Genomic DNA, 17672 nt, shown 5'->3' with positions numbered 1-17672 from the left:
ATAATAATGTACAACTGAAATTTCACAATGTTGTAAACTATGATGACCTCAATAAAACTTAAAAAAAAAACTGAATCAAGAAGAAATAAAGAATTTGAATAGAGGGGCTGGCCCCGAGGCTGAGTGGTTAAGTTTGCGTGCTCCGCTGCAGGCGGCCCAGTGTTTCGTTGGTTCGAATCCTGGGCGCGGACGTGGCACTGCTTGTCAAACCATGCTGAGGCAGCATCCCACATGCCACAACTAGAAGGACCCACAATGAAGAATATACAACTATGTACCGGGGGGCTTTGGGGAGAAAAAGAAAAGAAATAAAATCTTTAAAAAAAAAAAAAAGAATTTGAATAGACCAATCACCAGTAAGGAGCTCGAAACAGCAATCAAAACCTCCCAAAGAACAAAAGTCCAGGACCAGATAGCTGCCCTGGTGAATTCTACAAAACATTCAAAGAAGATTTAATACCTATCCTTCTCCAACTATTCCAAAAAATTGAAGAGGGCAAGCGTCCTAACTCATTCTATAAGGCCAACATTACCCTAATACCAAAACCAGACAGAAACAACACAAAAAAAGAAAATTACAGGCTAATATCACTGATGAACATCAATGCAAAAATCCTCAACAAAATACTAGCAAATCGAATACAACAATACATAAAAAGATCATACACCATGATCAAGTGGGATTTATTCCAAGGATACAGGGATGGTTCAACATCCACAAATCAATCAACGTGATACACCATATCAACAAAATGAAGAATAAAAATCACATAATCATCTCAACAGATGCAGAGAAAGCATTGAACAAGATATAGTATCCATTTATGATAAGATATTTATACTCCCCAAATGGATGAATAAATCAACACAATTCTTATCGAAATTCCAACTGCCATTTTTACAGAAATGGACAAGTTGATCCTAAAATTGGAATATGGAAAATGGAATATGGAAAATAGGGAAATGCAAAGGGCCCAGAATAGCCAAAACAATCTTGAAAAAGAACAAAACTGGACGACTCAGGCTTTCTGATTCTGAAACCTACGACAAAGCTCCAGTAATGAAGACAGTGTGGTGCTGGTATAAGGACTGACACATAAATCAATGAAATAGAAATGTGAGTCCAGAAATAAACCCATATATATGGTCAACTGATTTTTGACAAGGGTGCAAAGACCATTCAATGGGGAAAGAACAGTCTTTCCAACAAGTGGTGCTAGAACAACTGGGCATCCACACACCTCAAAAAATATGCAAAAATTAATTAAAAGTGGATCAAGGACCTAAATGTAAGAGCTGAAACTATAAAACTCTTCAAAGAGTATAAAACTCTTCACAGAGGTAAATCTTTGTAATCTTGGATTAGACAGTGGTTTCTTAGATAGGACACAAAAAGCACAAACAACTAAAGAAAAGTAAATACACTGAACGTCAATTTAAAGCTTTTGTGCATTAAAGGACACCATCAAAAAAGTAAAAAACCCACAGAAGAGGATAAAATATTTGCAAATCATATACCTGAAAAGGGTTTAGTATCCAGCACATATAAAGAACTCTTACAACTCAACAATAAAAAGGCAAATAACCCAGTTAAAAGTAGCAAAGGATCTGAGTAGAAATTTCTCCAAAGAAATATACAAATGACCAATAAGGCATGAAAAGATGCTCAATATCCTTAGTCATTAGGGAAATCCAAATCAAAAGTACAGTGAGACATCACTTAATACCCACTAGCATGACTAGAAGGCTATAATCAAAAAGACAGATAATAAGTGTTAGCAAGGATGTGGAAAAATTGGAACCCTCATGCATTGTTGGTGGGAACGTAAGATGGTGCAGCTGCTGTGGAAACAGTTTGGCAGTTCCTCAAAAAGTTAAACATAAGATCTAGCCTTCCACTCCTAGGTATACACCCAAGAGAACTGAAAAAAATATGTTCACACAAAAATTTGTACATAGATGTTCACAGTGGCACTATTCATAATAGTCAAAAAGTGGAACAACCCCAATGGCCATCAACTGATAAGTGGTTAAATAAAATGTTGGTATATCCACACATTGGGGTATTACTTGGCCATAAAAAGGAACAAACATGCCACAAAATGGATGAAGGGACATCTACTGCATGAGTCCATTTCTACGAAATGTCCCAAATAGGCAAATCCATAGAGATATAAAGTAGATTCGTGGTTGCCAGAGGCTGAGAGAAGAGGAGAATGGGGAGCGACTGCTAATGGTTATGGGTTTCTTTTTGGGGTGACGGAAATGTTCTGGAACTAGATAGTGGTGATAGTTGCCCTATCTCATGGATATATGAAAACCCAACAAATTATACACTTAAAACAGTGAATTTTATGGTATGTGAAATATAACTTTAAAAATATAGTACAGGCAGGGCTGGCCCAGTGGCGTAGTGATTAAGTTCGCATGCTATGCTTCAGCAGCCTGGGGTTCACGGGTTCGGATCCTGGGTGCTAACCTACACATCGCTGATCAAGCCATGCTGTGGTGGTATCCCAAATACAAAACAGAGGAAGACTGGCACGAATGTTAGCTCAGGGCCAATCTTCCTCATCAAGAAAAAAAAAGTATAGGAAAATAATATCATATGTTGCTGGTGGGAATGTAGATTGATACAACCTACTGAAGTGAAATTTTGCAATATTTATCAAAATTACAAAAGCATCTACCCTTAAACCCAGAAAACTTCCTTTCTAAGAATTTATCCTACAGACATATTCCAACATGGGCAAAATGACATATGGACAAGATATTGACTTCAGCATTCTTTGATATATCAAAAGGCTGGAAACAACCTACATGTCCACCATTATGTGACTGGTTAAATAAACTATGACATATCCATTTAACAAAATATTATACAGCCATAAAAACTGAGGATGCTTTTTATGGAACAATATGGAATTATTTCAAATGTTAAGGGAAAAAGCATGTGTAAAGCAGTGTGAAGAGTATGCTAATATTCATACAAAAAGAGAGGAGGGGAATATCTCCTTATATATTTGCTTGTACATGCATAAAATACTTTCGGAAGGATATACACAATTCAGATAGCACTGTTGGCCTCCAAAGATGGGGAACTGGATGCCTAAGGGACAGAATGTATGAGCGTGTGTATATAGGGAGAGATTTTCAGGGTAAGCCCTTCCGTAACTTTTTAATTTTTAAACCATGTGAATGTATTTTCTATTCAAAAAATAAATAAAATATAGATTTTTTTTAAAAAGATTTTTAAAATAATGAGTGAATGAGTCATAGGGCTGTGGGAGGAACACCAGCATAAGTGTACAGAGATCTGAATTCTAGTTCCCGGATTTGCCATTTTCCCCAAAGCACACAAGTTTAAAAAGGTTCATATGTGAGGATTCTGAACAATCAAATGTCTCAACATAAAAAGTTGAATTCACATTCCTGTAAAACAAGTTCCCAGCCGCAGAATAAGCGGCTCCTGCAACTTGTGAGGCACATAGCACTGGGCAAGAGTAATCTCCTTCTCCACCAGCAGATGGAGATGGTGGGTCTCATAACGTGCTTCTGCCAAGTTAGAAACTTGCTTTAACCGACACAAGAGCCTTAAAGTCAAAGAAATTGAGAGCTAGAAAGAGGTCAGCCTTCGAGTTCAGCCAACTCCTGTATTTTCCAGCTGTGGAAAATGATGTCCAGCGAGGTCCGAGTCTGAAGACAGGATGAAGACTGACACCCACGTCTCATAATTTCTAACTGGTTGTCTTTACTAAATACTTTTATGAACTAAAAAACAAAAACGCAGAATTTCTTAGGAATACAAAGTTCAGTCAGTCAGTCTAGGTGTGTTTATCACTTCACACTTTTCTTTCCCAACCTAAAGTTAGATGATGACAGGAGGGAGGTCTCTGTTAGAGTGTGATTGCTAAATTCACAGATTAGGAGTTTTTTCAAGAACCTAATTTTGAAATAGTCAACAAATTTCCTCCTTTTATTGTGTAAAATTATGCAGAACACATGACTCTCTATTCTCACTTTACATTTAACACAGGCAATTCCTAACTTGAAATGTAGGGGGTTAATTGATAAAAAAATCCTTGTGGAACTAACAGGCAATTATGGCAAATTTGCAGGATATGAGATTGATATAGAAAGATAAATTGTTTTCATATACACCAACACCAAACAATTGCAACTTGAAATTAAAAACAACAACATTTATATTAGCACTCCCCCTAAAAATACTTAGATATAGGGGCCGGCACGGTGGCGCAGCAGTTAACTGTGCTTTTTTAGTTGAGATGTTTAGGAATTACCTAAACACGCAAAAATAACAGAGAGACTATTTAGTAAATCTGAAGCAGCTCTTGTGATGATATTTTTAATAATTGCGAGTAGGCAACATAGTGCGGTGGTTATGGAGCCACACCGACCAGTTCAAATCCTGGTCCCCCACTTACTAGCCCTGTGACCCTGGGCAAGTTTCTCAACCTTTTCCAGCCTAGATTTCCTTGCTGAGGAATAAGGATGATAACAGTAGCACCTACCACATCAGGTTGCGGTGAGAATTAAGGGAGTTAGTACATGTAAAATGCTCAGAATAGTACCCGTATATAGTATCTGAAGGCAACGAGGCTCCCCAGCTCTCCCAGAAATACCGGCTCCTTTAAAAAAGGATGCTCGCTAACCCAGAGATTTCTAATTGAGTCTCCCAAACTCGAACAGAATAAAACAGGGGAGGAAAGTCATGCAGGATGTTTGGGGAGGCTGGCTGGCTACGCCGACTGGTCTCTAAACTGTTTGGGAGTACCCAGCTTCTACCTTGCCTTTACATCTTAACCACCAGCTACTCTAAATACTCAGGTTTTCCCAAGACAGAATGTTGGTGACCAGTGGAAGAGGACGATAGGGGACAAAAGCAGACAATTGCACGAACAACATTCTGAAGTGTGGTATTTGCTCTCCTGCTCAAGTCTGTTGGAAGGGAGGAAGTTAGAGAAATGAATGGCCCCCCCATTCTTCTGCAATTCGAGTTCTCTTATTTCAGAGCAAATGCAGAACCACTGGGCAGGACTTGCCTGCCCGCCTTCCCCTGCTTCACTCCAACATCCCTTTAGTCCCACACACTGTCCAGGGTGAGATCTGTTATCGGAGTAGGGATTCCTGGTTACCCTGAGCAGCCAAAGTTCAAAGTGTGGAAGGTACTCAGGGTGATGGCAAGGGGAACCATCCTTCATGTCCACTGCAAACCTTGGCTACAGCTACTTCTCAGGCCCCTTATAAAACTCCATCTTTTCTGTTTCCAAAAGTCCCAGCCCACAGTGGAAATCTTTACTGCACGGGAATCCTCCCTTCTCTTGATCTCAGGACAACACGAGGCTAAGGTTGATCTGAAAGGCTCCAGGAACACAGATTCAGGAGGGCCGGGGTCAAGCACATCCCCCGTGACTTGCACAGTAAGATGTCAAAGTATGCTTGTTGAATAAACAGCACATACATACAGAGGTCCACGTGTGTTCTCACACTGCACCTGCTGATTGCATTTCATATGCTCATAAGCACGCCAGGATCTTATAAAAATGTCAATGTTATTCAGATTAAGAAAAAAAAAAGGAGTCCAGTTTTAGAGGCCTGAGATGGCTAGGGGATGCAGGAGGCACAACACCCAGCTGTACCACTTTCTAGCTGTGTGATTCTCAACAAATCAAACCTCCACAGGTTTATTTCCTCATCTGTAAAAGGGGATTAAAAATAACAGCTACCTTTACACTATTTCAAGAATTAACTTTAAAAACAGTAAAGAACTATGCAAATATTCTTGCTATTCTTAGTTATCTAACATACGCACACGCTCTCTACAAATATACTTTTCTCTGTTAACTAGAGATTAGTTTTTAAAGATAACGAAGATGCTCAGAGGCATTGAATACACGTTAAATCTGAAAGGAACGTCAGCAGCCCAGGAAAAATCAATCTGGATGGGTTTCATTCCAGGGCCGCTGAGAACTTGGAAAAATTACTTTCAGCTCTGGTTGGACAGTCCTAACCTAGGACCCCTGTGTTCACAGGGAACCAAAGTCGCAGTCCCTGCGGGCACTCTCATCTTAGCTCTCAGCCCTGCCTTCCTGCCTCCCCACCGCTCACGGCTCCCCCCGGGGCGCCCGGCCCGCTCTCGCTCCATCCTCCCACCTCAGGACGCTCGGCACAGTCCCTTCGGACCCTTCGGCCCACCCGATGGCAGAGCCCAGCACCGGGCATTCCCCCACAAATCCTTCACCCCAACCTTCAGAAAATGAAAGACAGAAAACGCCCCCGAAGCGCAGGGGCGCCCTGGAGCCGGGCATGCGCAGAGGCCGCGGCGGGCCTGGGAGGAGCAAGGGCGGTGCTGCCCCGCCGAGGAGGCGCCCGCTCGGCGCCGGGTCGGGGTGCTGTCGCCGGCTCGCCAGCGCCCGCCCCGGCCTCTGGGCCCCCCTCCAAGCGGCCGGCAGGCGGGGCGCTCGTACCTGGTAGCGGCCGGAGAGCAGCTGGCTCCGCGACGGGGTGCAGAGCGGCTGCGTGTAGTAGTTGTCGAGCAGCACCCCGCCGGCCGCCAGCGCGTCCAGGCGCGGCGTGCGGATGCGCGAGCCGTGGAAGCCCACGTCGTGCCAGCCCAGGTCGTCCGCCAGCACGAAGACGAGGTGCGGCGGCCGGCCGGCCCCGGCGCCCGCGCCCTGCAGCAGCAGCAGGAGCAGCAGCAGCAGCAGCAACGGGAGCCGCAGGCCGGGGCCTCGGGGCAGGCTCGGCGCGCGGCACGGGCCCATCCTTCGCCGCCCGCGTCCCCGCGCCTGTGGCGCCCCCAGTCCCGGCCCCGCTCAGAGAATCAGGAACTGGGCGGCCGCGCCTGCCCCGCCCCGGCACGGGACTGCACCCCAGCGGGCCGCGGGCCGCACAGGCCCGGCGCCCCAGCCCCCGCTGCCTCTCGCCGGCCGGCCGAGTGCCGGGGGAGGAGCCAGCCGCGCGCTCGGGGAGCTCCTGCGCCCGGCTCCGTGGCCGCTCCGTTCATGCTTGACGGGAGCCGAGACCTCTTATCTTTCCGGCGATGAACTTTGCATCGTGGCATCCTAAAAGAGGGGCAGATTTGTTCTTTTAATAACTTCACAGTTTACCAGCATTTTTCACAGTCCTCGTGTCTTTAAATCTCCCAACAACCCTGGCAGCTAGGAATTATAATTAATATCCTTTTTCTTTTGTTTTTTCAGAATAAACAGCTTGTAGTAGGTTGAGCCTAACGCAAACCCAGTTCTCACTCCAGATCCTGAGCTATGATGTTTTAAAGGTTGTGGGAGAACCATTTCCAGCAGAATTATTTCTAGCGAAAGAACCCAGCCTCTTGCAGGTGAGAGGACAATGAAGAGGCAGAGGTCTCGGTGGCGTTTCAGATTCATTTATGAATAGTGTGCGCCTGTGAAGCTGCTTCTTCCCCACTAGCGAAAAGGGGGCCAAATACACACTGCGTGGCCCCCTTTTGAAGGTGCAGGTGTATTTCGACTACTCTGGGAGTTTGGGGCGTTGTGTGGCCATTGAGTAGCTCATTAGCTTGTCCAGGTCCGACATTTCATTTCAGAGCTGGTCCTCTGACAATCAAGTACTGAACCGAAGAAGTATAATATCTCATTTACCTGAAATAATCTGTGGATGGAAAGAAAAATTCCCTTAACCACATGTTCCCCGAACTGGGAAGTTAACCTCATGACCAGTATTCCCATTGCCACCCAAGACTATCTGCCAATTCTATGTCTGGAGATAGAAGGGGAAAAAATTATGCACCCCATCCTTTTGGGTCCTCTGAGTCTGATTCCGTGGGAATTATTTTACAGCTTTATAAGTTGTAAACTTCTAGCAACTGATAGCAATGGAAATTAATTTTTGTTTATACATCTGCAAATGAATTTTATCCAGTAGAGTGACATCCCTCCCCATCATGAAAAAAACAGTTTTGCCTCCACTTGCACATTTATTTTAATATATCTGTAAGTGAGGGGCCAGCCTGATGGCGCAGCGGTTAAGTTGGCACATTCCGCAGCCCGGGGTTCACTGGTTCAGATCCTGGGTGCAGACATGTCACCGCTTGGCACACCATGCTGTGGTAGGCGTCCCACATATAAAGTAGAGGAAGATGGGCAGGATGTTAGCTCAGGGCCAGGCTTCCTCAGCAAAAAGAGGAGGACTGGCAGTAGTTAGCTGAGGGCTAATTTTCCTCAAAAAAAAAAAAAATATATATATATATATATATACATAAGTGAAACTGGGGTCCCTCTCCCTGGTCTAAAGGCAAATCTAGCAAGCAAGCTGCATAGGCTTAAAGTCGGTACAAAAATCCATGTTGTGCTGTGGAGCAGCCACGCAGGCCTCATAACCCGGTGTCTAAATGACCTTTAAGCAACCCCTCACCTCGTGACTGAAGACACCAGCAGGATGAGTCAGCAACAGGAAGAGATATGGGTACCTCACTCTCACATTTCCCAACTACATTTCTTAGAGATTGAGGGGAAAAGTAACCACCCTGGTCCTTGCCTCCCTTCACACGTGGATAACACCATTGCAAGCCTTATTTGACATGTGACCAAAAAGTTCTTGTTATCTTTGAAGTATATGACTATTAAATGTATAAGCCCTTTCTTGCACATACACTGCTTTGTTAAAAGGTGTAAAAACTGCACTCAGATCTGTAGACCTCAGAGCAGTTCCTCAGAATACTCTGTTGGCCTGTTTTCCTGGACTCGGGTTCCTCACCTCGATTATCAAATAAACTCCTTTAATCAACCTTCAACCAGATTCTTTATTTCAGTTCACAAATTGGTGACCGTGAAGGGACCCAGAGAGACTGCCTGAGACCCCCTGGAGCATCAAGAGGCCTCAGTGCCATGGTACCAGCAGGGACCTTTGAGCCCAACTGGCTCCCCGAAGTTCCAGCTGCAGCATGGTGAGTCTTTCCTGGGTCTCGGATCTTCTGATCCATGTTTGAACGTTCTTGAGTTTATTTGATAATTTTTTGTGTTTGTCTTAGTGAGACAGGTTATCCTCGGTGTTCACAGAGAAGGGAATTCCAAACTTGGTACTCAGGGTTTCTGGCTTTTTGAGCCAAGAAAAATTAGGAAAATAACTGGTGGCTTGAGTTGGAGTTTTCCCCTATATGCCTCCTTAAAAACTGACAACTGGTTCAGCTAGTGCTAAACCAGAGTGGGAAATAAAACTTCAAAACCTGGAAACTATGGGACATCCAACAGCCAGCTGCCTGCTAGTACTCTGACAAATTTTATGGAGCACGTGCTTGCAAGTGGCTCGCTAAATGGGAGGATATCACTAAAGGAGATCTCACTGTAAAATGGCAAAATGGAGCAGTTTCAATTTACCCAAACTGGTGTATTTGCGTACGCAATTGGAGAAAGCCAGCTATAAAATTAAACAACCAATGGGAAGCTTATTTTAATTTTTGAGGCTTCTAAACAAAATCGAGAATCCCTTATTCCCTCTTTAAAAGAAAATAATTAAATGAGAGACATGCCAAATTGGAGAATGACAGCTGCACTAGCAAAAATGAAAACAAATCTGCTGTTTCTGTCTCGTCTCTCGCTGAGCTCCTCTACTTCAACTCCCCTGAAATTCCAGGTCTAAGACTAAGCAAGTGGAAATAGGTAAACTTTCAAGATAATTTGAAATTATAATGCCCACTCTGGGGAACTTTTTCAGATAAGTACACCTTAAGGGTCACCCTTAAAAGAGAGGATTCAGAATCTCTCAGAGACAATACAATCCATCCTTTGATTGATATGCAGAGCTTCTAAAAGACAAAGTGGCTTCAAAAACAGCTCTGGGGCCAGCCTGGGGGTGCAGCGGTTAAGTGCACACATTCTGCTCCGGCAGGCAGCCCTGGGTTCGCTGGTTCTGGATTCCAGGTGCGGACATGGCACCACTTGGCAAGCCATGCTGTGGTCAGCATCCCACATATAAAACGTAGAGGAAGATGGGCTCAGGTATTAGCTCAGGGCCAGTCTTTGTCAGCAAAAAGAGGAGGATTGACAGCAGATGTTAGCTCAGGGCTAATCATCTTCTTCTTCAAAAAAAAGGCAGCTCTAAAAAGAATCCTTACAAGAAAAAAAAAAGAATCTTTAGTAAAAATCTTTAGCCCTCTGAGCAGATAACATTAATTTAGTCCATCTGTCAGAAGCACACTTTGAATCCAACTGTTCTTTTGAGTTTCGTACCTGAGACATGGCTAAAATTTTTAAAGATCTCTGTTTATGTCTATCTGAATGTCTGTATGTCTCTCTCTATATATTTGTCTGCCTCCAGTTGGTATAATTTCTAAAAGAGCTCTATTTAATTGGCTTAAAGTGAGTGCTTATATAAATTATTTCTAAATGTAATAGGAACTAACCTAAATGTTTTTCAAGTTAACATGATATAAAATAATCTTTGGTAAATAAAAGCTTATTTAAGTTTGTTGGTTCTCAGAGAAAAATAAAAGAAATGCCTCATTGGTCATAAATGCAACCATGGGTTGATGATGACCAAAGGAGGAGTGTAAATGAAAGGGAGACCGCCTCTCCCTGTTCTAACAGGCGAATCTAGCAAGCAGGCTTCATAGACTTAAAGTCAATAGGAAAATCCAAGCTGTAGTGTGAGGCAGCCACGCAGGCCTCATAAGCCTGTGTCTAAATGACCTTGCAACCCCTCACCTCATCACTGAAGACACCAGCAGGATGAATCAGCAACAGGAAGAGAGATGGGTACCTCACTCTCACATTTCCCAACTACATTTCTTAGAGATTGAGGGGAAAAGTAATGACCCTGGTCCTTGCCTCCCTTCGCACAAGGATAACACCAACATGACAAGCCTTGTTTGACATGTAACCAGGAAGTTCTTGTTATTCTTGAAGTATATGCCTATTAGATGTGTCAGCCCTTTCTTGCACATACACTGCTCTATTAAAAGGTATAAAAACTGCGCTCAGATCTGTAGACCTCAGAGCAGTTCCTCAGAATACTCTGTTGGCCTGTTTTCCTGGACTCGAGTTCCTCACTTTGATTATCAAATAAACTCCTTTAATCAACCTTTGCCCAGATTCTTTATTTCAGTCCACATTCCTGATCTGTTCCTTGGATTGTTCTTGGAACTGGTTTTAACACCTTACCAGTTTCCTCATTAATGTGTTAAACAAAATCTTTAACATGTATTCGTTTTTATATCTGCATAAGAGTCATGATTTTATCTTTTTTTGAAAAGTATCCTTTAACACATAGACTGTTTCCCTCTTACATACATATAATTTTTTTTTCCTTTGGGTGAAGTAGATTAATTTATGTTACATCTGCTTTTCATCTCTGGTGGAGTCAATGAAATTCAGCAAGAAAAATTAAAAATTTAGCATTAAATCAAAAAGAAGAATTTTGAGGAGCTCTTTGACTATCATTATGGTAAGGCTTGAAAATTTCATTTAAAGACCTTGTAAGAGACCTTCAAGGCCTGAGAATTTTCCAAGGTGGCCCTTGCATGTCCTTCTCTCATAACTATTTCTCTCTAGTCTTCTTGATTGATAGAAATCAAATTATCTAAATGATAGCTGCTAACCTGCAGGAACAGTTCCTTCTTTGGCCAACTGCTCCAGAAACTGGCTAAACTTGCACAGTCTTCTCACGTCCTGCATTTTCAAATAAAAGCTTATGCTAGTCGTGCTCTGGAAATGTGCAAGTGAGTTAATTAAAGAGTTAATTCTATTTTTCATCTATGTATTGAACACCTGTGATGTGCAGTACAGGCTAATTATTGTAAAATCTCTCCATTGGAGTTTGTCTGATGTTTCCTAATGATTAGACTTGGGTTATGGTTTTGTGCAGAAATACCATAAAAGTGATGTTTTATCCTTCTCAATGCTTCATATTAAGAGGCATATGCTGTTGTTTGCTTTATTATTGATCACCTTGTTAAGGCAGCCATTTCTTCACTACAAAGTTACTATTTTCCCCTTGTAATTAGTAATTATTTTATGAGGAGATACTTCGAGAATATGTATATATTGTTACTCCTAAAACTTTTGCTTATTAGTTTTAGTGCCTACTGATGCTTCTTGCTTTAATCCATTATTATTAGGATGGTTGCCAAATGGTGATTTTCTAATTCCATCATTCCTTCTATATTTATTAGTTGTCTTTCTACTGTAAGGAAGAACTTTGCCTTCTTCCCCATTTATTTGTCTGTTTATTTATATCACTATGAACTCATGGATTCTTGTTTAATCAATATGCTATAGTAGTTTATGATAATTATTTAAGTGCTCAGTTTCCTCTGATTTGGCCAGCGGGAGCCCCTTCAGTCTGGCTCTTGTTTCTTTTGGCATGACCCCTTCAATCTTTGAGCACTCCCTTACCTTTTGGTACAAGAAGACATTCTAGGTTTATCTTGTACTTTCCTTCCCCAACACTGGAATCAGCCATTTCTCCAAGGAGCCCTGATTTCTCTTAGTGGAGGATGGCATCTAGAAACCAAAATCTGTGCTTTTGGTGTGCTTATTGCTTCTGGGCTGTCATTGTTTCTAGGATCACTCACTAGACAAAGATAGGAACTAAATGTATGTATACAGATGCACACATTTGTAAGTATGTATATATACACACCCACATACTATATTAATGCATATGTATAGATATCAAACCATGAAATCACAGTAAATACTTCCAATTCTGTTTCCCCCATTTCCATATGCAAATGGGTTGTACCAATTTTCATTATCATCAGATACTAAAAAGTACTATATTTTTTAACTTTGAGCAATCTGATATGACAAATGGTACCTCAAGATTGTTTTTGTTTTTGCATTTCTCTTATTATGAGTAAGGTTAAGCATATTTTCATATGTTGAAGGGACATTTTTACATCATTTTTGTTAATTGTCTGTGTCATTTTTGATTGGGTTTTTGGCCTTTTTCCCCCTCAATTTTAAGAGTTCTTTATATACTAAAGATAACCTTTTTAACTGTGATATGTATCCCAAATATTTTCTCCCAGTTTGTCAATTGTCAAATATTTCATTGTGGTGTTTTTTGACGTGTGAAAGTTATTTCCTTTATGTTGTCAAATTTATCAAGATTTTCTTGTATTGCATGTGGATTTTGAGTCATACTTAGGCTTTCATTATACCAAAGTTAAAGTAAAATTCACCATGTTTTCTTCTAGTACTTCTATGGTTTCAGTTTTCACGTTTAGATCTCTGACCCATTGGCATTTATTTTTGTGTAGGATGTGAGATATGGACCCAACTTTATCTTTTTCTAAATGGTTACTCAGTTATCTCAGCACCATTCATAAAGAAAATAAAGAAGTCTATCTTTGCCCAGTGATATGAAATGCCACCTTTATCATGTGCTTAATTTCTGTATATGTTTGGGTCTATTTTGGGGTTTTCTGTTCTATGTCACTGGTCTCTCTGTTGACTCATGCAGCAGTACCACAGTGTTTCAGTTGTCAAAGCTTTACAAGATGTTTTAATATATGATAAGGATAGTGACTCCTCATAATGTTTAATTTTTAATGTTTTCCTGGCTATTCCTGCATGTTTATTTTTTTATATGAACTTTAATATCAACATGTCCAGTTCTATAAAAATGTGTGTTGGTATTTTTATTGGAATTCCATTAACTTTATAAATTAATTCAGGGACAACTGAAGTCTTTATGCTACTAAGTTGTCCTATCTAAAAACAAAAGTTATCTTCCATTTATTAAGGTCTACTTTGGTGTCTTTTAGAGGTGTTTTAAAATTTTCCTCCTGTTGGTTTTGCATTTTCTTGTTAAATTTGTTCTTAAGTATTTTATCTTCTCTGTCACTATTGAAATGGGGCTTTCTCTATCATTTCTCTATGATGGGTTATTATTTGTGGACGTGAAGGCTACTGATCTCTGTATGTTAATTTCTGTTTGCCAAATACTGAATTATTTTATTGTTTGAGTTAATCATTGATTTTTTTAGGGTTTTCCCAGTACATAATCATTTTAATAAAAACTATTCCAATCAGTTAGAAGATGAAAAAATTAGGACTGAAATAAAGGCAGCTCCCAACTTACAAATAGGTTTAAAAGTTAATTCTTTGGTAGATGGGGTGCTTAGAACTTGGGACAAAATTTTTCCGTAGAAAAGATGTTATATATCATCACCTGGTTTGCATTCTAATCCCCACAAAACCTATTTAACCCATAGTTAAAATCTATCAACTCCTAAAGTCAATAAGAAAAAGACCAGCAATCCATTTTTAAATGGGCAAAATATAGGAACATAATATTTTACAGAAAAGGAAATACGTGTTTATTAAATATATGAATAGATGTTCAACCTCACTCAAAAGGAGAAATACAAATTGAAACTTCAATAACATACCACTGATACTAGTTATCACAGTATTGTTTAAAAAAAATTCAACTGAGTAAATTTCAAAGATCTTATTGGCTTTATTCAATGATTCATGAGTCAGGCGGCATCTCTTCTAGCAGATAGAAAGGAGCTCCGAGGAGCTGTACAAAATGAAAGATGTTATAGGCACAAGGGGATGGGACAAGGAAATTATATTGGCAAAGAGAGGATTGTGGCAAGGTCACCTTCCTTTCGGGGACAGCAGGGGTCTTTCAGGCAGATGACCCCACTAGTGCTGACCAGGTAATTTCAGGTTGACTGGTGTAAGATTCTATTTCTGGGAGAGGTTGAAACTGTAAGTTAGGCATTGAGTCTTGGTTTTCGTGACATGGGGCTTAGCACAAGTGACTCCATTTTGGGACCTGTTGTCTCTTTTGTTAACAATTCACCCCTTTTGATCAAACTCTCAGCCTAACTGAAAGATGTAATCAAAATTTAAGGCATTAGCACAACTCCTAGCTACCACTCTGAAGTTCTTGCAGTTTTTGTTGATCTTCTGTGTGGTATTCACAGGTCACAACTTCAGCTTCACATTTTTTAAGTCAGTCATTCTCTTCATTCCTTTTCTGAAGTTCCAGTCTTAGGGAGATCATTTGCATGGTGGTTAGTGGCTGCGAACATGCATTTAAAGCTTTGAGACAATACATTGCACCAGAGAGACTGTTATGATGTTATAAGCAAGATAATTCCCAATATCTGGAGGGAGCTTCAGAGTCATAGTCCACAAGACCCAAATCAATCAACATCAAATAAGCCAGAGAAAGACCTTGTTGAAGGAATCACTTTCTTAAGCCAAATGGCTCGTTCAATGATCTTTTGTAGCTGAGTTTCAACTTCCCCAGAAGTGTTAATCCAGGTGCAACAAGTGGTGTTGGCCACAGCATAGACACCTCCTTGTGCAGCTAAAAGATAATCAAGGGCTATACTATTATCAAGAACAACCTTGGCCAGAGAGTCTAAGGATTTTTGTCGGGCATCTATTGCTTTAGCAGCAGATTCTGCAATATCTTCAAGAGTTAAGGACAAGTTCCTGATCATAGCCTCATTTGTACTCACTCCTACCCAGGGAGGTAGGGACCTGCCAAAGGAAGCAAATCTTGAATCATGAATGCCTCCTAGTAGGTCCTTTCTAACTCAGTGATGTAAATTCAAGTTAACCAATGAGGTGTCTCAGTTTGTGAACAGTTAGGGACACAGTTAGGTAACCTAAGAGGCATTGCCTAGTTATGCAACAGCCAACTAGGCATTCATAGGCCCAAGGAGAATGATAACCACCACAGACAAAGATAAATCCTGTCAGGAACAAACCACTCCTGCTAAGGTAGCACTGTTAATGGATTCATTTCCAGGGATTGTTGCTTTTGTCCATTCAAGCCAGGAGTCAGTTAGTTTTTTAGTGAATTCTGGAAGTAAATCTTCTAGCCTGAAATAAAAAGTTGTTCTAAATTCCTTGCAAAGATGCATGCTGCTGATGAGATCTTTTCGTGATTGGGGGCAGATCTGATTTAGATAATCATAAGAACTTGGGGGTGCAAATGTTCTATAATTTGCCTTGGCATTTGTGTCTAATTGAGCAAGTACAATTATAATTGGAGAAAGGTGAAAACAAGGCATTGGATGTTCCGGGTGTAAAAGTTGGACTCTGTAAGTGACTTCTAAGGCGGGTCAATTGTAGTTTATGAGGACATTGGGAATAGAAGAGAAGTTGGTCACAAGGAGGACCAGGGGTCTCTAGCATTATGGACACATCAGAGTTTTTGATGACAAATCCAGCAGCAGATTACCCCCTTTAGCAATGGTCTGGGAGATACGAATGATGGTGTTATCTTTCCAGGTCAGTGCCAGAGTAAAGGAAAGAAAAAGAAGAAAGGATTTCCTGTTTAGTTAAAGTATGAAGTCTTGAGCTGGCATCTTGGGTGAAAGCAGTCTATCTTAACGTCAGCGGCTTCTCTTCCTGGTCAATGTGGTGTGGAGGTCTCCAGCATTTGCGTAGGACCAGATGTCAGGTGGAACCTTCCTCAGCTGTGAGATGTGTACCCAGGGTTCAGTGCCTTCTAGTTTCATAGCAGTGTCAGTGTCAGGAGCACTTGGTAAGTTCCTCTCTCTGAGTCTCACTTCTCCAAAAACATCAGAGTAAAACAGTAACTGTCTGTAAATGACGAAAGACTTAAGAATGTCCATTGTTAGAGATCTGATGAGAGTTAATTTGATAAAGAAATTTAGTTATTTCTGTGATATACAACATTTTAAGATAATAACTGGAATTATGACTGATGACATTATACCAGAACATGTTAGATTTCCAGGAATTTGATACAATTTTTGGAACTCTTAAATACCTATCCAAATACAACATAAAGAAGGTTTAGTATTCTTATTCACAATACTTCTCATGTAATCTAACATATCAAATAAGCCTGATTAGTTCAATACATCTCTTTTTTTATAAGGAGAGAGAACAAATCTTTTGAGATGTTACAGGGGTCTCTGAAAAATCCCAAAGTTAGTTCAAGATCCAAAAGACTTCATTTAGAATTTGATTTTTGGGAAGTTTGTCAAAAATATCCATTTAAGGGGACAGCCTGGTGGCGTAGTGGTTGAATCTGTGTGCTCTGCTTCGGCAGCCCATGGTTTGCTGGTTCAGATCCCAGGTGTGCCCCTATGTACCACTCATCAAGCCATGCTGTGGCAGCATCCCACTACAAAGTGGAGGAGGATTGGCACAGATGTTAGCTCAGCGACGATCTTCCTCACCAAAAGATAAAAAAATAAATCCATTTAACCAAAGTGACAATAGAAGGTGTAAAAGATAAAATACAGAAGGTTACATGGTTGTAAGCTAAACTTAGCTCCTTTAATATTGATAAGATTGGATTTTCTTGAGTAATCAAAGACCTGATAAAGACAATGTGAAGCACAGTAAATTATTTTGGTAAGACACAAAATCTTTACTGTCCAGGCAGATTATTTAAAAGGTAAAGAAATGTTTGCAATCTGTTATCAAAAGTAGACCAAAAATCTACTAGACCAAAAAGAGAACTTTATCCTTTTAACAAAGAGAAAACCGATTATAATTTTGCACCAATGTACTTATTGTATTAAAACTTATATTTTTAAAAACTTAAATAAATTCATTCCAACCTTAACCAGCTTGGTCACAAGTAAAATTCTTTTACCAAAATTGCTTTTCCACAAACCTACAATTTTGTCCTGTGTTTTTTTTTCCCTCTTTCTCATTTTGGAA

General features: G+C 40.7%; 1 protein-coding gene and 1 long non-coding RNA gene across 2 annotated transcripts in view; one reads left to right on the top strand and one right to left on the bottom strand.

Moving 5' to 3' along the window:
• Positions 1 to 6927, bottom strand: part of ARSB (arylsulfatase B) — a 169508-nt gene extending 162581 nt beyond the window's left edge. The window contains exon 1 of the mRNA XM_014856999.3: positions 6489 to 6927. Coding sequence (XP_014712485.1) covers positions 6489 to 6785 — 297 coding nt within the window. The 5' untranslated portion in view covers positions 6786 to 6927. The remainder of the gene's footprint in view (positions 1 to 6488) is intronic.
• Positions 6913 to 16400, top strand: LOC123289041 (uncharacterized). Its single transcript, XR_006532769.2, has 3 exons — positions 6913 to 7360; positions 8813 to 8947; positions 16263 to 16400. It is a non-coding gene; the product is annotated as an uncharacterized lncRNA (long non-coding RNA).
• The last annotated feature ends 1272 nt before the right edge of the window (positions 16401 to 17672 follow it).

The sequence above is a fragment of the Equus asinus genome, chromosome 9 (genome assembly GCF_041296235.1).
Source record: "Equus asinus isolate D_3611 breed Donkey chromosome 9, EquAss-T2T_v2, whole genome shotgun sequence".
NCBI classification, from domain to species: Eukaryota; Metazoa; Chordata; class Mammalia; order Perissodactyla; family Equidae; genus Equus; species Equus asinus.
The sequence above is the reverse complement of the archived record's forward strand: the minus strand, read 5'-3'. Positions and strand labels throughout refer to the sequence as shown.